This window comes from Neoarius graeffei, chromosome 20 (assembly GCF_027579695.1).
Source record: "Neoarius graeffei isolate fNeoGra1 chromosome 20, fNeoGra1.pri, whole genome shotgun sequence".
Taxonomy (NCBI): Eukaryota; Metazoa; Chordata; class Actinopteri; order Siluriformes; family Ariidae; genus Neoarius; species Neoarius graeffei.
Genome location: NC_083588.1, coordinates 46592984 through 46616003, shown reverse-complemented (window position 1 = coordinate 46616003; position 23020 = coordinate 46592984). Strand labels below are relative to the sequence as shown.

Genomic DNA, 23020 nt, shown 5'->3' with positions numbered 1-23020 from the left:
TAGAGAGCATACAGATGAGAGCGTTTATGTAGAGAGCATGCACACTAGACAGCGTTTATGTAGAGAGCATGCACACTAGACAGTGTTTATGTAGAGAGCATGCACACTAGACAGCGTTTATGTAGAGAGCATACAGATGAGAGCGTTTATGTAGAGAGCATGCACACTAGACAGCGTTTATGTAGAGAGCATGCACACTAGACAGCGTTTATGTAGAGAGCATGCACACTAGACAGCGTTTATGTAGAGAGCATGCACACTAGACAGCGTTTATGTAGAGAGCATGCACACTAGACAGCGTTTATGTAGAGAGCATGCACACTAGACAGCGTTTATGTAGAGAGCATGCACACTAGACAGCGTTTATGTAGAGAGCATGCACACTAGACAGCGTTTATGTAGAGAGCATGCACACTAGGCAGCGTTTATGTAGAGAGCATGCACACTAGGCAGCGTTTATGTAGAGAGAATGTTATGCACAACATGTCAACCTCGATTACAATTTCCTATCTCTGTATTGGCCTAATTTAATGTTTTAAAGTAATTTTTTTTTACTAAAATGAATGACTAAAACTGGACTAAAACCCTTTTAGTTTTCGTCGACTAAAACTAGACCAAAACTATCAAGGATGGAATTGACTAAAATGTGACTAAAACTAATAAGCATTTCGTCCAAAAGACTAAGACTAAAACTAAATCAAAAATGGCTGCCAAAACCAACACTGCTCTATTGATATCGCTGACATAGCCCTTCGGTGGTTCAGGTTGTATCTTATAAACAGATAACAGTTTATCAGTCTTGGCTCACACAAGTTCACCACCTCTCCTGTTAAGTGTGGGGTCCCTCAGAGATAAATTCTTAGGCCTCTTCTCTATTTAAGAAAAAAAAAACATCCTTCCTCTTGGTCAGATCATTCATAGCCATGGCCTTAACTTTTACTGCTTTGCGTTACATTACAAACATTTAGCAGACACTCTTATCCAGAGCTACAGCAGGTTCAACAATTCTTGCCTAATCTGCATGTCTTTGAAGTGGAACGAAACCCACACAGATATGCGGAGAACATGCAAACTTCAAACAGAAAGACCCCTGTCGGCCATGAGGTTTGAACCCAGAACCTTCTTGATGTGAGGTGACAGTGCTACCCACTGCACCACTAGCATTAACATTATGTAATGTAAAAAAATAAAATATCACTGATTCTTGAAACTTTGGCAAAAACGTGTCCCACTAAGAAAAGTGCTAAGTTTGTTGGAAATTAATAACATTTTCATAAATAAAAAAATTAAAGTTATAATCAGGGGGTTCTTTGCACATATGTAAGGTTCTTTTATAGGATTGTTTTTATTTTTTATTAATTTAATCATTATATGCTGGCCACTGCCTACAAAATCAGTTGTCCTCGGATAGGAGCTAATCATTTCAACTTGATTAAAAAAACAAAAAGTAATAATTTAATTGAATAATACCTTTACTACATGAAAGAATACATTGTTTTATGTATTTAAAACTGCAAACAGTGAGTTTTGAACGATGTTTACTATTATTTTGTGGTTGCTCAAAATGTGTCCCATATATTCGTCACCACCGTCAGATGTTTACAAAAAGCAATAAAATCAGGCAACTACAAGGTCAACTATATTCCTTAGGACCCTCTTTTCAAACCTTCAGCTCTACTGCATGCTTCAAGATTACTCAAGGTCCTGTAAGTTTGGTATTTTCTCTTAAACTTGTTCATATTTTTTAAATTTTGAAATTAATAGTTTATTTTTGTCTTTGCCCTTTATTTAAAATTTTAAAGAACTCACAATTTTGTATATATAAGACCAAGCCCATAGCACTATGTAGTTTTTTATGACACTGAAGAAGGCCGAAAAGTTTGTCGAGAATAAATTTTTAATAATGTTCAGAAGTTGGGTGTCAGAGTGAAATTTTTCTATTCTACATTACCTATATCTACACTGCTGGGACCCGTGGTATCCTCTGGATCCTTTTGGACAGACTGGTTGTTGACTGACAGAGATTTTTTACTCTACTTATATATATATATATATATATATATATATATATATATATATATATGTGTGTGTGTGTGATTTTTCCCCCTCATTATGAATATTTTATCCTGGTCAGGGTCGCAATGGTTTAAATAACTAAATGTGTTTCTATTTAATTTAAATAAAAGCTGCCTGCATGTGCACATGACAATATCTGAGTTATTAGAGAGAATTTATAGGCTTATTGTGTTCAAAAAAAGACAAACATATTTTTTTCTGGAATAATTTGTTAAATAGAATATTTTCCAATTTTTGCCACTTGTAGCTAATAAAGTACACTACACACAAACCTACTGTAATACACGAAATGTCATGTTGAAATTAACTTCTTCTCTATTTGGTCCTAAGGGGATACATACTTTTGCACCCAACTGTAATTAGAAAGCCAGACTCTCTTGTACTGTTGTACAAAGCGTTAACTGTGCTCTCTCTTCCTTCTCCATTAGGGTCATTTTCCCAGCTAGATGGTAAGTTTTGGATTAATATAACACAAACATGCAAGGGATACGCAAATTAAGGATGGTTTTTTTGTTTGTTTGTTTTTCAAGAAGTGGATTTATCATTATTTGACAAAGCATAACAAAGCAAAAGATCTTCCATAATTGTATTTAGCGCTGTGTATTTGTTTTCATGTCATATTGAAAAATTGCCAACCTTACATTAGACCAGGGGTCGGCAACCTTTGAGACATCGAGTGCCAATTTCAAATTTTCTAGTCAATGAGTGTGCCACTATCAACAATAATGGTAAAATGACACAAACTACAGGAAAATTTCCAACAAATTTGGAATTTTATTATACATAGGCATGCATATGAGTATTCCATACAGATAAATAGATTGTTGTGCTCAGACACAATTTCACATTTTGCTTGCAGGCCTATAATCTGCTCCAAAATCAAGGTAAAAAAACCAAAACAAAACAGTTAACAGCAAAAAATACATCTACCAAAGACTATGATAACCCGAAATAGAACTGATAGTTGGATTTGTATTTTTTTTCTCTGAATGTTTCAACTTCTCTGTCTCTGTTTTCTCCTCTGTGATGCTGAGGAGGACCCTCATGCACCCGTGTGTGTGTGTGTGTGTGTCATTATACATAGAATCTTACTGTATTAATCTTCTTATAAAATTCTTCTTCTTATAAACACATCTTATAAACATCTTATGAATCAACAATTAAAGAAACCTCTCATAAATAATTTTAACAAAGGCCAGTGACGCATAAAAATGCATCACAAACGAAACGGCCACAACATTTTATATAAGCAAACAGCAACATATTTGACTAATCAGTGTGGGCTGAGGCTAAAATGAATCATAGGCTATGCCTCAATTAATATATCTTGCCTAGCAGTCAGTGTGATCCCTGTCCTTGCTTTTCTTGGCTGAGCTTTTTTATCTGGGGTTCGTAGTTTGTCACTTTTAATTGTAAACATGGTAAACAAAAGGTAACTTTGATTTTGATGCACGCTAAGCTAATTGTACACATGGGTCTCTGGGAAAGTGGGCGGGAGCTGGGTGGAGAGCGCTGTGGAGTGAATGCGGTTGGAAGATCGTGCTGTCACTCAGAGATTTTTTTTTTTTTTTGCTGATACTGGTCCAGTGTTGTGCGTGCCAGTGATTATGCCGCCGCGTGCCAGCAGTGGTACGCGTGCCATAAGTTGCCGACCCCTGCATTAGACAAAAGGGCAGCACGGTGGTGTAGTGGTTAGTGCTGTCGCCTCACAGCAAGAAGGTCCGGGTTCGAGCCCCGTGGCCGGCGAGGGCCTTTCTGTGCGGAGTTTGCATGTTCTCCCCGTGTCCGCGTGGGTTTCCTCCGGGTGCTCCGGTTTCCCCCACAGTCCAAAGACATGCAGGTTAGGTTAACTGGTGACTCTAAATTGACCGTAGGTGTGAATGTGAGTGTGAATGGTTGTCTGTGTCTATGTGTCAGCCCTGTGATGACCTGGCGACTTGTCCAGGGTGTACCCCGCCTTTCGCTCGTAGTCAGCTGGGATAGGCTCCAGCTTGCCTGCGACCCTGTAGAACAGGATAAAGCAGCTACAGATAATGGATGGATAGATGGATGGAGGGCATGAGACAAAAAAAGTACATGTATACCTGTTGTTATTATTCTATTCACATTCACTGGATATGAGCAATCTTGTGCTCTGATTGGTTACTCTACTACTAGGCTATCACCTCATATACCGTGAGTAGAGAAAAACAAAATGGCAGAGCATTTTGCTGAACCAACCGAGGACTAACTAAAAGCTCTACTTGAAAACAAAACCCCACAAAATTTAAAAAAAAGCCACAAAATACAGAATGAAAGTATTTGATGGTAAGAACATATCTTTTTTTTATTTTTCAAGAATTATTATCATCACATTTTTTCACAAATTGCTAGTCATTTCGCCAATTTGTTTACGTCCTTCATCTTTAAGCATTAAAATTACACACGTATGCAATTTGTCATGTGTCCGCTAAGCAGAAATTATTTTGTCGGACGTTTTGCATAAAGTTTTTATTTATCGAATTTGCAAAAATAAAAATAAAAATGTTCTGTTTTTCAAAATCCAGTCAATGTGAATAGAATAAAACAGTTATTCCACTCAATCTCATCGTACATGGCTTATAGCTGACTCGTCGTTACACGCCTCATCGGGTATCAGCTCATGTACGACTCGATTTCATAGAATAACTGTTAACTATAATTTACTCATGTATTCAACTATGTATGTCAATGTATTTATGGGGTTAATTATCAGACACTATATCAGAAACAATGGTAGGCATTCAAAAGGAAATTTTATTTTAAAAAGATAGTTGTAGGCATGCTCTATATTTTAAAAACAGCTTTATTCCAAATGTTTGAATCGGATGCTCTTTGTCAAGGGAAAATATCAGTGGAAAGAAAAAAAAAAACCTTGCTCCAAACCAAAGCACTCCTTAGGTTACATTATATTACATTACAGGCATTTAGCAGACGCTCTTATCCTGAGTGACGTACAGTATACCCAGAGCAGCCTGGGAAGCAGTTGGGGGTTAGATGTCTTGCTCAGCCATTCCTGCTGGTCCAGGGAATCGAAATGGCGACCTTTTGGTCCTAAAGCTGCTTCTCTAACCTTAGGCCATGGTTTTTCATAAAACATCCATCCATTATCTCATCTCATCTCATTATCTCTAGCCGCTTTATCCTTCTACAGGGTCGCAGGCAAGCTGGAGCCTATCCCAGCTGACTACGGGCGAAAGGCGGGGTACACCCTGGACAAGTCACCAGGTCATCACAGGGCTGACACATAGACACAGACAACCATTCACACTCACATTCACACCTACGGTCAATTCAGAGTCACCAGTTAACCTAACCTGCATGTCTTTGGACTGTGGGGGAAACCGGAGCACCCGGAGGAAACCCACGCGGACACGGGGAGAACATGCAAACTCCGCACAGAAAGGCCCTCGCCGGCCACAGGGCTCGAACCCGGACCTTCTTGCTGTGAGGCGACAGCGCTAACCACTACACATCTTAACGCTGTGGTTAACCTTTGGATTAAGATGTTTTATGGGAACATGTTTTATACTGGATGGCACCCAACATAAAATATGTTCCAAGAAAACATTTTACCTAAGGATTACCTTGATTTGGAGGGAGGTTTTTCTTTTATATTTTTTTTCCAAGGAAAAATGTGTGTATATATATATATATATATATATATATATATATATATATATATATATATATATAATGTGTGTGTGTGTTTTCTTCCTTGCTTTCTTTCTTTCTACCAGTGTGTGGTCAGCCTCCCTTGAACCCAAAGATTGTAGGTGGTGGAAATGCTGCTCCTGGTGCTTGGCCTTGGCAGGTCAGCATTCAGTTCAGAGGTAGCCATTTCTGTGGTGGCAGCCTGATCAACAACATGTGGGTCTTATCAGCTGCTCACTGTTTCGAAAGGTGTGGCTTGGAAAACTCTAAAATAACCATACAATTATAATGTGGATGCTCACATCCGGGTGCTCCGGTTTCCCCCACAGTCCAAAGACATGCAGGTTAGGTTAACTGGTGACTCTAAATTGACCGTAGGTGTGAATGTGAGTGTGAATGGTTGTCTGTGTCTATGTGTCAGCCCTGTGATGACCTGGCGACTTGTCCAGGGTGCACCCTGCCTCTCGCCCATAGTCAGCTGGGATAGGCTCCAGCTTGCCTGCCACCCTGTAGAACAGGATAAGCAGCTAGAGATAATGGATGGATGGATGGATGGATGGATGCTCACATTTTAGGCACCTGTAACATTTCACCTACATTATCCCATGATTTACTGGAAGTAAAATCTTGCACAACAGTTTATTGCAAGTATAAATGTTGGCAAGAGAAGGGATGTGAGATTATATGGCAGATAATAGCAGCTCAAAGTTTTCAGTGAGATTCTGTCTGACTCAAACTTGACTTTGATTTTCAGTTATGTCCTAAAGGATTTGACAGTCAATCTAGGCCTGGAAAATCTGCGGGGGCCAAATCCTGAACAGCAGCAAAGAAATATTGGAAGAATAATCAATCACCCAAGCTATATCTCTGTAACTGACGGTAATGACATTACACTACTCCAGCTCACTAACCCGGTGACTTTTAACAACTATGTCATGCCGGTGTGCCTGGCAGCAACTCGCAGTGATGTTCGCCCTGCAACGAATGTCTGGGTGACAGGATGGGGTGACATTAGGCCTAATGGTGAGTGCTTCACTACCGGTGAACTGCATGTTTATTTTAGTTTTAATCTATAAGGTTGATCTGTTAAAACATTTTGGTAAATGTTCATCATGGATCTCCACAGTGCCTCTGCCACCTCCACAAACCCTGCAAGAGGTGCTAGTGCCGACTGTCAGTAACAGTGACTGTGCAGAAGTTTACAGTGTCATCACAAACAACATGATCTGCGCAGGTCTCGCTGAGGGGGGCAAGGACTCATGCCAGGCAAGAAACCATCCCCATTATATTATGTCTGGTCACAGTACTGTGTCGCATGGTAGAAAAACAGACATGTAGATAACAGCTTGTTGTCCATGCAGGGTGATTCTGGAGGTCCAATGGTGGTCAAGTCCAATGGATATTGGGTTCAGGTTGGGATTGTGAGTTTTGGCACTGGCTGCGCTTTACCTAATGTTCCTGGTGTATACACCAGAGTGTCTCAGTACGAAGCCTGGATTAGGAGCTGGATCAGCAGCAACCAACCAGGATTTGTTCCAGCCTCAAGTGGCAATCATGATTCCCCCAACCTCTTCTTCCTGTTCCTTTCTTTCTCCATCATCCCCTTCTTCCTCTCCCTCTCTATCTCCTAGTGATGTTAAGGAACCAGAAAGAGTTTTTTCAAAAAAAGTTGTACTGTACTTCCATGTTTTTATTCATTGAAATTATTCATTCAACTAATGATTGCTGAATCACGTGCTCCAAGATAAAGAATGTATGAATCATGTGCTCCAAGATAAAGAATGTATGAATCATGTGCATAAGCTGTTTGTGAAATATCTCCAGTCATTTGAGATTTTACCCAGAAATACAATATATTAAGTGGAACAGCAATCACATCACCTCGCATGATAAAATCTGGGACAAGGAAATACCGGAATGGTCGAGCACTATCTACATGCATAAAGTTTTGTCATTTCCCCCCTGAACTTTTCTCCTGCTGAAGGAGCTGTGGTGTGCTGTATATAACTTGGAACCTCAACCAGACATAACATTTACATATTTGGCAGGAATGAGACATACCGGCCCCTTACTGTGCCACACCTGAAACAAACAGGATGTTCACCACAGCTTTCACACAACTTGTATCAGTGTAACCTATGACAATGTATGATTTTTCATGTTCATGGTTATATTAAAAAAAAATAAAAAAATAACTAGATAGAACTCGACGGCGATGCCTCCGCCTGGTAGACTACACGCCTTATTAAGTTGGGATTTGGGGATGGACATTTGACCTCACAGTAATCTTAACCTGGTGAAATTACGTGTGTCAGCCTTGGAGATATTGTGTTCACAAGGTTTTTGGACAGACATTTGACCTCACAGTGACCTTGACCTTAGACCTTTTGATCTCAAAATCTAATCAGTTCATGTTTGTCCCAAAGCGCACAAATGGTGAAAGTTTGGTGAAATTCCTTTCATTAGCCTTTGAGATATCGTGTTCACAAGGTTTCGGGACGGACGGACGCACGCACACACGGACGGACAACCCGAAAACATAATGCCTCCTGCACCTTACGGTGGCGGAGGCATAATAAAAATCACTATGTATTAATGTAATACCATAATCAGTTAAAAAAATAAATTATAAATAAATTAAAGAGGGGGGAGGGAGTACAAATAATTGTTTATTTCAAAAAATTGAATAAAGGAACATTAATATATAAAAGTAGTACATTGAAATATTAATCATAGCAAAACACAGTAACAAACTTAGAAATTTAGTCTGAAATGCTTGAACAATACATTATGAACATTTGTCTGGTGAGAAATCTGCCTAGTTGCTGTCTGCGTCATCGCTGATGATCCCCTGCAGGTTGCTCCAGTCTGTGTTTCTCTTGCGCCGCCTGTTAGCGTTTTCCTCTTCACTGTCGGAGTCAGAGTTCACCACACGTTTGTAGGCTGATGGTGCAGGTGAACTGCTCGGAAGATTCGTCCACGGTGCTGCAGCTCGCCGTTTAGGACGACCTAAAATCCAGAGATGAACTTACACAGTTGGTAAAAGAACAGGATAGAAGGAAGAAACCCACAAGGATTCCTTGTTTTGTTTTTTCTTTTAGATACATACGTGGCAAATGTTGTAGTCGAGTCACTAAACCTCGAGTCCGAGTCATTAAAGAAAATTTCGAGTCGATTCCGAGAACAAGACTCCATCTGCACCATTTGACGGTGCCTGTTGCTGCCTTTATGTGAAACCGTCTGTTACTGTGTTGGACTAATGTTCCTGCCCGACTGCCCCATTTTAGTTAACAGGCTACAGATAAAAAGCTTGCTCATCGCTCAGCAAGCCCCGCCCACTATCAACAGGGCAAATAACATGAGAGAGGGTTAACACTAGCTAGTTCATCGCTCAGCAAGCACCGCTATCTACAGAGTAATAAACATAACGTGTCACTTCCTTCTCTAGGTGGAGTCTCAACAAATGATGATTGAAGTTCGAGGTTGTCCCCGTCGTCTCCTCGATAGTTCTTTTACATATGGAACACATCGCAGTGCATTTTTTCCGACTGCACGAGAAGTCTGTATAAGCAAAGCAGACAATTCTAGGGACGTTCTCTCCAGGCATTTTAGCGCTGTTAATGTTAGTTTGTTCCTGAACATGACACATGAACAGGTGAATGTGTATTCTCTTGCATGAAATTAGTATAAAAATGTATGTAGATATAAACATCTTATGTAGTGGTTAGGGGCGGCACGGTGGTGTAGTGGTTAGCGCTGTCGCCTCACAGCAAGAAGGTCCTGGGTTCGAGCCCCGTGGCTGGCGACGGCCTTTCTGTGCGGAGTTTGCATGTTCTCCCCGTGTCCGCGCGGGTTTCCTCCGGGTGCTCCGGTTTCCCCCACAGTCCAAAGACATGCAGGTTAGGTTAACTGGTGACTCTAAATTTACCGTAGGTGTGAATGTGAGTGTGAATGGTTGTCTGTGTCTATGTGTCAGCCCTGTGATGACCTGGCGACTTGTCCAGGGTGTACCCTGCCTTTCGCCCGTAGTCAGCTGGGATAGGCTCCAGCTTGCCTGCGACCCTGTAGAAGGATGAAGCGGCTAGAGATAATGAGATGAGATGAGATGTAGTGGTTAGCACTGTCGCCTCACAGCAAGAAGGTCCGGGTTCGAGCCCCATGGCTGGCGACGGCCTTTCTGTGCGGAGTTTGCATGTTCTCCCCGTGTCCGCGCGGGTTTCCTCCGGGTGCTCCGGTTTCCCCCACAGTCCAAAGACATGCAGGTTAGGTTAACTGGTGACTCTAAATTGACCGTAGGTGTGAGTGTGAATGGTTGTCTGTGTCTATGTGTCAGCCCTGTGATGACCTGGCGACTTGTCCAGGGTGTACCCCGCCTTTCGCCCGTAGTCAGCTGGGATAGGCTCCAGCTTGCCTGCGACCCTGTAGAACAGGATAAAGCGGCTAGAGATAATGAGATGAGATGTTACCAAAAAAAAAAAATCAAGAAAAAATCCGAGTCCTTGTCTCCAATTTGCGAGTCCAAATCCAAGTCTAGTCTATTTCTATTCTCTGTTTATCCTGTAATGATGCTACTGGAATTTTAATTTCCCTGAGGGAAACCCACCCATAGGGATTAATAAAGTTCAATCTAATCTAATCTAAGTCATCAGTGCTCAAGTCCAAGTCAATCATGTGTCCTTAAAATTAGGGCACGAGTCGGACTCGAGTACTACAAGCCTGATACATGATCGTGCATTTGATATCTGTACTCCATAAAACTTCAAGAACTCATAACTGTTTTATAGATAGTCCAGTTGCAGAAGACCATAAGTTACTGAGCAAGTGATCGAACTTAAATATACGCATTAGGTATTCAGCCTTAAATTTTCATTCCTAAGGCATCAAACAATGCTGGATATCTTTCCTTGTTGTGAGCTGCCAGGACAGAGACACTGCCAGCTTTGAGTTGATGAGGTCTGGATCTCAATTTATAGTTCATCCTGATGTTCCCATACTGTACATGGCCACACCCCCACATTTCACAGATAAGATGACATGACATCATAAGCGGTTCCTTTATCTTCCATGTTTTTCTTATTCCAGCTCTCTGGCACAGGTTTCGTTAGCATTACATTACAGGCATTGAGCAGACGCTCTTATCCACAGCAACGTATAACATACCCAGAGCAGCCTGGGGAACAGCTGGGGGTTAGGTGCCTTGCTCAAGAGCACTTTAGCTATTCCTGCTCGTCCAGGGAATCAAACCAGCGACCTTTTAGTCCCAAAGCTGCTTCTGTAATCATTAGGTTTCCCTTGTTTTAATAGGTTAATCTCGTCACAAGGCCGTCTCCCGAAATTCTGCTCCATTAGCTAATATGATGTGCTTAACAGACTATCCTTTAGTCATCTACTACTATTGCTTCGTAACCACAGAACAGTTCGTTCTGATAATCTAAAGTTCATTCTTAATCTATGCTTCATGGATTTATTCTCAAAATTGTGACAAAATTTCATGTCAACCATGACTATGAAGATCGTTCTAAAATGGGTCAGTATAGCAGTGATGTACCCTGAGTGGTGATTATGTTGCTGACGTCCAGTCCTGCCAGCTCCTGAGCTTCCTCCCTCTTAATTCTGGCCTTCTTACATTTCTCTATGGATGGCTGACCTAAAGTAATGACAAGTGATATCAATATACATACTCATTACACTCCACACACAATAATAAAGAGAAATATACTAGTATCCGAGTTAAAGGAGAACTGAAGTCATTTTTAGACTTGCTTTATTTCTTAATTAAAGTGTTATTCAATTACACTACCGTTCAAAAGTTTGGGGTCACCCAGACAATTTTGTGTTTTCCATGAAAAGTCACACTTTTATTTACCACCATAAGTTGTAAAATGAATAGAAAATATAGTCAAGACATTTTTCTGGCCATTTTGAGCATTTAATCGACCCCACAAATGTGATGCTCCAGAAACTCAATCTGCTCAAAGGAAGGTCAGTTTTATAGCTTCTCTAAAGAGCTAAACTGTTTTCAGCTGCGCTAACATGATTGTACAAGGGTTTTCTAATCATCCATTAGCCTTCTGAGGCAATGAGCAAACACATTGTACCATTAGAACACTGGAGTGAGAGTTGCTGGAAATGGGCCTCTATACACCTATGGAGATATTGCACCAAAAACCAGACATTTGCAGCTAGAATAGTCATTTACCATATTAGCAATGTATAGAGTGGATTTCTGATTAGTTTAAAGTGATCTTCATTGAAAAGAACAGTGCTTTTCTTTCAAAAATAAGGACATTTCAAAGTGACCCCAAACTTTTGAACAGTAGTGTACGTTTTCGGTTTCAGTAACCTTATATCGTGACTCGTATTGGCAACTAATTGCAATTAAATATTATACTTATCGGCCTATTCGGTTTTTAGCCATGTTGAATGTAGTTCGTTTGGTCCACGGCAGGCGTCGCTTATCCGCGCGATCTTCACGAGACTTGTGCGAGACTTCGAAACGTGAAGTGTCAGCGCTGCCATTTTGAAAACTGTTTTCCAAACGACATATTGCACAAAAACGAGTTTAAATGACGATTACTGCCTACTTTTTTCAAACTTTCCTGATTGCTATCAAAACAAACAACTTCCGGCTTGATTACATCAGCATTCAAAAGACGGCGCGCGCGTCTTTTGACAACGTTGGCAGATGTCGGTCACTTTGATTTCCGCTGTATGTTTCACTTCCGTCCTACGATGTCTCGCACAGGTCTCAATGAATCTCGTTTACAGCCGTTGCTTTGACATATGGACTGATACAACCCTGATTCCAAAAAAGTTGGGACAAAGTACAAATTGTAAATAAAAACGGAATGCAATGATGTGGAAGTTTCAAAATTCCATATTTTATTCAGAATAGTACATAGATGACATATCAAATGTTTAAACTGAGAAAATGTATCATTTAAAGAGAAAAATTAGGTGATTTTAAATTTCATGACAACAACACATCTCAAAAAAGTTGGGACAAGGCCATGTTTACCACTGTGAGACATCCCCTTTTCTCTTTACAACAGTCTGTAAACGTCTGGGGACTGAGGAGACAAGTTGCTCAAGTTTAGGGAGATGAATGTTAACCCATTCTTGTCTAATGTAGGATTCTAGCTGCTCAACTGTCTTTAGGTCTTTTTTGTCGTATCTTCTGTTTTATGATGCGCCAAATGGTTTTCTATGGGTGAAAGATCTGGACTGCAGGCTGGCCAGTTCAGTACCCGGACCCTTCTTCTATGCAGCCATGATGCTGTAATTGATGCAGTATGTGGTTTGGCATCGTCATGTTGGAAAATGCAAGGTCTTCCCTGAAAGAGACGTCGTCTGGATGGGAGCATATGTTAATCTAGAATCTGGATATACCTTTCAGCATTGATGGTGTCTTTCCAGATGTGTAAGCTACCCATGCCACACGCACTAATGCAACCCCATACCATCAGAGATGCAGGCTTCTGAACTGAGCGCTGATAACAACTTGGGTGGTCCTTCTCCTCTTTAGTCCGAATGACACGGCGTCCCTGATTTCCATAAAGAACTTCAAATTTTGATTCGTCTGACCACAGAACAGTTTTCCACTTTGCCACAGTCCATTTTAAATGAGCCTTGGTCCAGAGAAGACGTCTGCGCTTCTGGATCATGTTTAGATACGGCTTCTTCTTTGAACTATAGAGTTTTAGCTGGCAACGGCGGATGGCACAGTGAATTGTGTTCACAGATAATGTTCTCTGGAAATATTCCTGAGCCCATTTTGTGATTTCCAATACAGAAGCATGCCTGTATGTGATGCAGTGCCGTCTAAGGGCCCGAAGATCACGGGCACCCAGTATGGTTTTCCGGCCTTGACCCTTACGCATAGAGATTCTTCCAGATTCTCTGAATCTTTTGATGATATTATGCACTGTAGATGATGATATGTTCAAACTCTTTGCAATTTTACACTGTCAAACTCCTTTCTGATATTGCTCCACTATTTGTCGGCGCAGAATTAGGGGGATTGGTGATCCTCTTCCCATCTTTACTTCTGAGAGCCGCTGCCACTCCAAGATGCTCTTTTTATACCCAGTCATGTTAATGGCCTATTGCCAATTGACCTAATGAGTTGCAATTTGGTCCTCCATCTGGTCCTTTTTTGTACCTTTAACTTTTCCAGCCTCTTATTGCCCCTGTCCCAACTTTTTTGAGATGTGTTGCTGTCATGAAATTTCAAATGAGCCGATATTTGGCATGAAATTTCAAAATGTTTCACTTTCGACATTTGATATGTTGTCTATGTTCTATTGTGAATACAATATCAGTTTTTGAGATTTGTAAATTATTGCATTCCGTTTTTATTTACAATTTGTACTTTGTCCCAACTTTTTTGGAATCGGGGTTGTGTATTACATAGCATATTTCAAACACTCGTAACTTGCGATAGCAATGACAAAGTAGCTATCAAAAATGCATTCCTATATTTAATAAAATTAGATCAATAGAATTTTGATAAAAAAAAAAATTTGCCTTCGGTTCTCCTTTAAGTTTTACTGACCTTCCACTCCCAGCTCTCTCAGTTCGTTCTTCAGCACAGTCACTTTGGCCTTCACCGAGCGACAGCCCTCGAACAGCTTCTTATAGTTACGCCATACACCACAGAGGGCGATGTAGCGCTTAAGTCTCGACACAGCTTTATCCTCCTCATCCTGTAGGTCACACCATAGAGCAGTCAGCATGCTGAAAACATACCTGATCATATCCCTTCGAACCTGGCTCTCGAGATTTAGCACATTCAGAAAAACTTTCAAAATGTCACCAAAATATTATTTGTCCAACAGTGCTGCTGGAGTCTTAATTCTGATTGGTCACGAGGTGTTGATTAACTTTTCTATGGACCCTTTTCACGTGACGTCACGACAAACGCAGCCGCCATTTTGGACATGTACTACCAGTAGTTTACCACAGCCAGCATTGAGGAACGGCAGCAAAAAGAGTGTTTATTTTCAGCAAGACTTCCATCATGCCACTATATTGTTGTGCACCTGGATGTAGTAACCATCAACACACAAGGCAAGGGTTATCATTTTATCGGAGAAGATGGATAGCGGCCATTAAAAAAAATTAACAGATTGGCAGCCCTCGGCATACCAGCGCTTGTGTAGTGACCACTTTGTTGGAGGTAAGACGAATAAAATTAGCCAGAAAAGGCATTACATTGCTGTTAACATTCTGTGGCGGCGAGTGTGTAACCAAATAGGCTAAAATAACCCATTGTAACCTCTTTGTTCTTCTGTAGTAGCTATTAGCTAACGACATTAGCTAGCGTTGTGTTCCTTTGCTGTTGGTAGACTGTAGGACAGATCAGAGGCAGTGTCCTACAAACAGCGATTAATTTGAGGGGGAGCAAGCCGGAGCGCGCTCCGGAACCTCGGGCGTTGGCTCCGGCAGCTATTTACACTGGATCCGGTGATCCGACACCTCTTTTGACTATGTAACAAAAAAAAAAAAAAAAACCAAATAATTAAATAAAAAAAAATGCAAGTTTATTTAGTGTTAATGTCTGATTTTGATATCTGCCTTGTTGGTGATTTCTCTCATGAAACGACATCCACAAAATATCTGCAGATGAACTTAATTTGCAGTGTTATTACAAAACATGCCCAGAAGCGCAGCGCAGCGCCCCGCCCCCTTTTTTTCCGCACCGGAGCCGCTCATCCTCTGCGCTCCGGGACCTCCCACTTTACAAATTAAAGCACTGCCTACAAATAAGTGTTCAAAACAATAGGAGCATATATTTGTCTCTTAAATCCAGGCCGTTCCCTGTAATCTGTAACACTGGGTTGGAGAAAGTAATGGCAAATAGTGAGTGCACAAGCCATAGAAGGTGAACTGTACACAGCGCCAGGGCAGTGTGATGGTATGTCTACTTTTAGATTGTGTTAGCTTATCAATGAACACACTCGTCACTTGATGAGTTTCACGTCTTTACGACGGATACTTAAATGTGTGTTAGGTATTATTGTTGCAGTCTAAGCAGTCATTGTAGCAGCTAGATCAGCGAGAACCAAAAGGGTCTGTGCCATAAACCGTTATTTCTGTACGGCGTTGCTAATGTGTCGTTACTGTTGTTATTTCTCCCTCTGCTCGCCCTGCAAATGCCCTACGTCGCTGGATAGCGAAGGTGTTTTCTGCATCTCGCTCCTTTTTCTTGTATGTTCTCCGTTTGTCGCCTTCCTCGCATTCAAACCAATTCGAGCCGAAGTCCGCTACATGTCCAAAATGGTGGTCGCGTTTAAGAAGGTCACGTGACTGAAAAGGGTCTATAGCAGCATGACTAAGACAGTAGCACTGGCTGGAATTCACTTGATAGCTTTATCTTAACGCGCCTGTTCTAATGTGTTAACGTTTCCATAGTAGCAACATATTCAAATTCACAACACATTTAAATAATACTTGCTAGCTTTTTTTTCATGGTATATCAGATATATTCCATTCAGCTTGTATGATACGAGTTCAGTATCATGCTAGCTGAATGGAATATATCTGATATACCACAAAAAAGCCAGCCAACATTATTATTATTATTATTATTATTATAATAACGCATACACATTCCTTTCGGGTATTCGGTGCGTCTTTCTCTTTCAAAATTCTCTCAAAATCTTCCGTATTTAACAAAGCAAACTTAGCGGCCATGTTTGTTTACAAATTGTCACAGTCGCTCGCTAGCATGGAAGTTTTACGTCTCCGATATGTGGCGTCATGTTGTCTTGACAACCATGCAATATTGTAAACCGTATTCAACGCTCATTCTCCATTGCATGGATGCAAACGGCGCGCCTTTTGGCGGATGCCGCCTTTTTCACGGCTGTCTGGGGGACTTGGGTGAATCGCGCAGATCCGATGAGGTTTTTTTTTTTTGGGGGGGGGGGGCGTTGGAGTGTCTGATTAAAATTACTAAATAAGCAAATGCCGTTACAGTCCATGAAACACAGGAAGTACAAGTATGAGAAGAAAACAGTAAATCAGAAAGCTGCGCCCCATTATCTGCTGCTGGCTGCACTTCACTGCACGCGCAAGGATTTCCATCAGTCCAACGCAAGTTACGTAATTGGCTTTACGTGCACAGCTTTCTGATTTACTGTTTTCTTCTCATACTTATACTTCCTATGTTTCATGGACTGTAACGGCATTTGCTTATTTAGTAATTTTAATACAGAATTTACTTTGATGAAATTATAATCAGACACTCCAACGCCCCCCCTAAAAAAAAAACTAATCGGATCTGCGCGATTCAAACAAGTCCCCCAGACAGCCGTGAAAAAGGTGGCATCCGCCAATAGGCGCACCGTTTGCATCCAGGCCATTGGGTAGAGTGATGTAATACACATAGGATAAGCGATACGCTAACAATATTGCATGCCGTCAAACCAAATGAATGAAACCCGCTAGAAGGGAATAGAACACATTTTTATTCCACTGAAAAAAAGTGTCCTGTATGTATAATAACAACATTTATGTCAGCCCTTTGTAATGGTCAAATCATAAAAAAACAAAAAAAAAAAAAAACAAAAAAAAACTCATAGACCTGTCCAAATTAATACATCATAAAATTATAAAGCTGGAAAAATTACTATGGTATAAATGAAAGAGAATATAATCAACTGCAACTCCGCTTTGAATCAGGCTACATTGCACCATCTCATACTTTAACGGGTTCCTAAAAGAGCATTAGGCCAAAAAAAAAAAAAAAAAAAAAAAGTGTGTTTCCGGTAACATGAAATACTAAAATAAGGTCGGTAGGTATGAAAGGTTTTTTTTTTCTTAATTTTTTTTTTATTTTGTTCGAAAAAATTCATCTCATCTCATTATCTCTAGCCGCTTTATCCTTCTACAGGGTCGCAGGCAAGCTGGAGCCTATCCCAGCTGACTACGGGCGAAAGGCGGGGTACACCCTGGACAAGTCGCCAGGTCATCACAGGGCTGACACATAGACACAGACAACCATTCACACTCACATTCACACCTACGGTCAATTTAGAGTCACCAGTTAACCTAACCTGCATGTCTTTGGACTGTGGGGGAAACCGGAGCACCCGGAGGAAACCCACGCGGACACGGGGAGAACATGCAAACTCCACACAGAAAGGCCCTCGCCGGCCCCGGGGCTCGAACCCAGGACCTTCTTGCTGTGAGGCGACAGCGCTAACCACTACACCACCGTGCCGCCCGTTCGAAAAAATGAACACAAGTAAACATCTTACAAAATAGTATTTTGGCACAGAATCCTTTATACCACACATCATAATAAAATAAGTGTTTTAAATCTTTAAACGAATAAAAAAAAAAAAATATCGCGAGAGTTCGAGTTAAGATCTACGGAAGTGGGGCATCGTGGCTCAGGTGGCTAGGGCGCCATGCCATGGGTCCGGGGCCCCGGTTTCGGTTCCGGCCCGGGGTCATTTCCCGATCCCTCCCCGTCTCTCTCTCCTGCTCATTTCCTGTCTCTACACTGTCCTATCCAATAAAGGTGCAAAAAGCCCCAAAAAATATCTTTAAAAAAAAAAAAAAAGCTCTACGGAAGTGATATTTCATGATATTTTCATGTAATAACGTGAAAACACCTTATCAAGAAATAACGTGAAAATAACGTCCTAGGCTAGGCTACTCCCATTAAAAGCAGACGGCCTAGCCTAGCCTACTGTAGAACTTGGGTCGAGCAAAAACATGGCTGAATCCTGAATGACTCCTATTTGTATAAATAGGGGACTACATAGGCGGCAAAATGTAGTGTTTTTCCCTGCCATGGAAGTGCACTTGTATACTGAAGAGGAAGCAATTTGCATTACAGCCTTGAATGAGGATTCAAAATGGCGGCTCGGCTCAGTTTTCCCTTCCTCCTTCAGTATACAAGTGCGCTTCCATGTTTATGCAGGAGGGCTGATAGAAGTGGCGAAACATTTTACTTTTTATTGTTTCTTTCACAACTTGAATGCGTTGAAACAAAAAATTATGACAAACTAACGCCGCTTACACTAAAAGATCGAGGGAAATTTGTAATAAAAACTTTACGGTCGGCAATTTTGACGCGGAAATTCTCGATCGGTTGGGTTACCGGAAACACACTATTTTTTTTTTTTGGCCTTATGGTTTAATTCCTTGCTGAAAAACACAATAGCTATGAAATTCACTATGTGTATAGTATGTGGGCTTTTCTAGGCGTCTTTTCTTTCTTTCGATTATTTAGCCTGTTTCAGAGTTATACTGATGATTAACAGATATTCAACAAAATCGAGTCGTACATGAGCTGACAACCAATGAGGCGTGTAGCTCTGAGCTGTCTATAAGCCATGTACGATGAGATTGAGTGGAATAACTGTTATTCTATCCACATTAACTGGATTTTGAGAAACAGGGCATTTTTATTTTATGCAAATTCGATAAATAAAAACTTCATACAAAACGTCTGACAAAATCATTTCCGCTTAGAATGTAAACAAACCGGCGAAATGACAGGAGCAATTTGTCAAAAATGCTATAATAATAATTCTAGAAAAAAAAAATGATGTATCCTTACCATCAAATACTTTCATTCCATATTTTGTTGCTTTTTTTTGGGGGGTTTTGTTTTTGAGCAGGTTTTATTTTGTCCTCGCTTGGTTCAGCAACACGCGCCGCCATTTTGTTCTTCTCCTTTAGGTTTTTTTTTTGCCGGTTTAACTTAAAGGTGCATTATGGCCACGGACTAGGTTGGAGTGTAGAACGGGAGATACTCTTGGGAGGGAACGACCAAACAAAAAACTATTTTCTTTTAACAGCTGACTTGATGCGCTCCAACATTTTGTTTTTCTCTTCTCACGGTATATGAGCTGATAGCCTCAGTAGCCAATCAGAGCACACGATTGCTCGTATCCAGTGAATGTGGATTAAATAATGTCTGTTATATTGAAATGACATGACTGGAAAGTGGGAAACAGGTCTGGGTGAAATATCTAAGTAATTCTTATGTTTCTCATTGAAATCTGACAGGACAGATACAGATCATGAAGTACACACAGTACAGTACTGTGCAAAAGTATTAGGCCCCCTATTTTTTTTTTTCACACAATCTTTGGGATAGATTTCTATTTGATGACTTCTACATTATCGAGTCAGTACAAAAAACATTTTAGGAGTACAAATGTTCGTTTTCCAGCACAAAATTAAATCTCATCTCATTATCTCTAGCCGCTTTATCCTGTTCTACAGGGTCGCAGGCAAGCTGGAGCCTATCCCAGCTGACTACAGGCGAAAGGCGGGGTACACCCTGGACAAGTCGCCAGGTCATCACAGGGCTGACACATAGACACAGACAACCATTCACACTCACATTCACACCTACGGTCAATTTAGAGTCACCAGTTAACCTAACCTGCATGTCTTTGGACTGTGGGGGAAACCGGAGCACCCAGAGGAAACCCATGTGGACACGGGGAGAACATGCAAACTCTGCACAGAAAGACCCTCGTCGGCTACGGGGCTCGAACCCGGACCTTCTCGCTGTGAGGCGACAGCGCTAACCACTACACCACCATGCCGACAAAATTAAATGTTACAGAAAAATAGTTTGTATCTGAGCAGCATATTACATAAGAGAGCACTTTTCAGATTAAAAAAGAAAACATAATGAAGGCTGCTGGGTTTTGGTGCAAAATGAAGAAGCGAGTGCGACAGTCAAAGTGTCCAGAAGAACTGGGGCTGGTTCTGTAAGACGCTCAGTAAAACCTACAGCTCATTTCCTTATCAAACTGCACTCACTGTACCTCAGACTACCATTTTATTTTAAAGCAAAGGGTCGTCTCGTACCAAATATTGACTTTGATTTATCATGGCTTACTGATTACGGTTTATAGTATTTTTGAGCCATTTTTGGTCTACAGCATTTCTTTTTATGTGCCCAAGACTTTTGCGCAGTATTATACATTTCAGCAAAATCATAACACTGAAAATCTACTGGACTGAATGTGGTACATCAAGCTATTTCCTTCTCATGATCTTTATGCAGGCACATTTTTAAGAATGTCAAGTAAATCCAAACGGTGGTGAAGCTGGCAGCGTCACTATTCACCTTTCCTCTTTTGGCCTTGCTCCTGCTCATGTCAGTATGTTTTTTCTTTGACGCACTCTTTTTCGTCTCTTCTTCCTGTTTCGGCTTTACCCTCCCTGCTTCTTCGTCCTCCTCCAGAGAGGGCAAGGAAGAAGAGGAGGAAGAGTCTGAATCGTCTGCCCCTTCCCTGTCTTTCTCTTTTGCTTTCACTGGGGAAGAATAAAAGTGATGAATGTGAGAAGACATTAACACCAAGAAAGGCTTTGGAGGATAAAAGGCAGCACCTGTACCTGTTTCTTTCACTTCTTCATCAGAGGACACTTCATCAACATCCTTCTTTTTGCTCGTTTCCTTATCGCTCTCATCATCACTGCTCTCACTCATTCGGTTCCTTTCTGTTTTCATCGCCTCGTTTTCTTCACTTTCAGAGCTACTCCCAAACACTTCCTTCTGCACTTTTCTCACAGCCTCACTCTCTGGTGACTGTGGCCCTTTTTCGTCCTCTTTTCTTTTCCTCTTCTTCTGAGCTGCTGCTTTGCTTCTTTGTCCAACCTTTATCTCACCTTTGTTTTGCATCTCGTCACCACTCACCTCCTCCGAGCTGTCTGAACTCGCACCTTGTTTTCTCTTTCCACCTCTGGCTTGTTCCTTCTTTTGATTTTCTTTGTCCTCATCTTTCATCTCTTCATTGCTCACCTCCTCCTCGCTGTCAGAGCTTGTGCTTTGCTTCATCTTTCCACCTCTGGCTTTGTCTTGCTGATTTTCTTTGTCTTCATCTGAACTGCTGAAGCTGATTTGATCATCTTCCTCACTATCTAAAACCTCCCCCTTCCTTCCCTTATTTTTCTTCTCCTCCTCATCACTTTCTGAGCTCATTTCCTCCTTCCTGTTCTTTTTCACATGATGCTGTTCTTTAGTCTTCCTCCTTTGAACCTTTGTGTTCTGCTCTTCTTCGCTCTCTTCTTCCATGTCCTCCTCCTCCTCCTCCTCATCATCATCTTTAAGCTGTTTCTCATTTGCTGCTTTCTCTATTCCAGAGTCTGGAGAATCTGAAACAAATGGTGACAGTGAGGTTACACACACACACACCTGAAGATTCATAGTTCAGACTTAAAGGAGAACTGAAGGCAAATTTATTATCAAAATTCTATTTCTCATTTTATTAAATATAGGAATGCATTTTTGATCGCTATTTTGTCACTGCTATAGCAAGTTATGAGTGTTTGAATTATGCTCTGTAATATCAGTCCGTATGTCAAAGCAACGGCCGTAAACGAGACGCGTTGAGACCTGTGCGAGACATCGTAGGACGGAAGTAAAACGTACAGCGGAAATCAAAGTCACCGACATCTGCCAACGTTATCAAAAGACGCGCGCGCCCTCTTTCGAATGCTGACGTAATCAAGCCGGAAGTTGTGTTTGTTTTGATAGCAAATCAGGAAAGTTTGAAAAAAGTAGGCAGTAATCGTCATTTAAACTCGTTTTTGTGCAATACTTCGTTTGGAAAACAGCTTTCAAAATGGCGGCACTGACACCTGGCTGACACTTCACGTTTCGAAGTCTTGCACAAGTCTCGTGAAGATCGCGCGGATAAGCGACGCCCGCCGTGGACCAAACGAACTAAATTCAACATGGCTAAAAACCGAATAGGCCGATGAGTATAATATTTAATTGCGATTAGTTGCCAATACAAGTCACGATATAAGGTTACTAAAACTGAAAACGTAATTGAATAACACGTTAATTAAGAAATAAAGCAAGTTTAAAAATGACTTCAGTTCTCCTTTAATGTTGGTTTGCTTTTCATAAGATTGCTACATTAACCCCAAAGCTCAGCACTCTCGGAGAGATGATCAGATAAGTGATCAGTAAAGACAGAGCTGTTCACTTCACCTCCTCGTGTCTCAAAGAGCTTGGATGGACATTTCAAAAGCATTCTTTGGTCAATGAACCATGTTTGTGTGGATATGGACATGTTTTGGGTCAGTCTTCCTCAGGGCTGTGTTGAAAAAAATCGATTTTCCGATTCTGAATCGATTTGCATATTATTTCCTGAAGATCGATTCGTACGTCCAAAGATCGTTTTTTTTAAATTACATTTTTCCCGGTGAACTTTAACCCCACTCGTCACGTCACTGAATTCGCGCAGGCGGTCTGGATGCAAACGGCGCGCCTTTTGGCGGCTGA

General features: G+C 41.1%; 2 protein-coding genes across 2 annotated transcripts in view; one reads left to right on the top strand and one right to left on the bottom strand.

The window, feature by feature from the left end:
• The first annotated feature begins 1681 nt into the window (after positions 1-1681).
• LOC132869060 (serine protease 33-like) lies at positions 1682-7435 on the top strand. The gene is made up of 6 exons (XM_060902415.1): positions 1682-1706; positions 2505-2525; positions 5835-5997; positions 6503-6771; positions 6875-7014; positions 7110-7435. The coding sequence occupies exons 1-6, from the start codon at positions 1682-1684 to the stop codon at positions 7377-7379; spliced, it is 888 nt and encodes a 295-aa protein (XP_060758398.1). The 3' UTR covers positions 7380-7435.
• Positions 7436-8404: 969 nt separating this feature from the next.
• The window catches only part of hirip3 (HIRA interacting protein 3), a 33816-nt gene continuing 19200 nt past the window's right edge, over positions 8405-23020 (bottom strand). Inside the window, exons 4-8 of the mRNA XM_060901835.1 lie at positions 21124-21882; positions 20855-21042; positions 14303-14453; positions 11297-11395; positions 8405-8757 (exon numbers count right to left, since the gene is read on the bottom strand). Of these exons, the coding sequence (XP_060757818.1) occupies positions 8567-8757; positions 11297-11395; positions 14303-14453; positions 20855-21042; positions 21124-21882 (1388 nt within the window). The 3' untranslated portion in view covers positions 8405-8566. The remainder of the gene's footprint in view (positions 8758-11296; positions 11396-14302; positions 14454-20854; positions 21043-21123; positions 21883-23020) is intronic.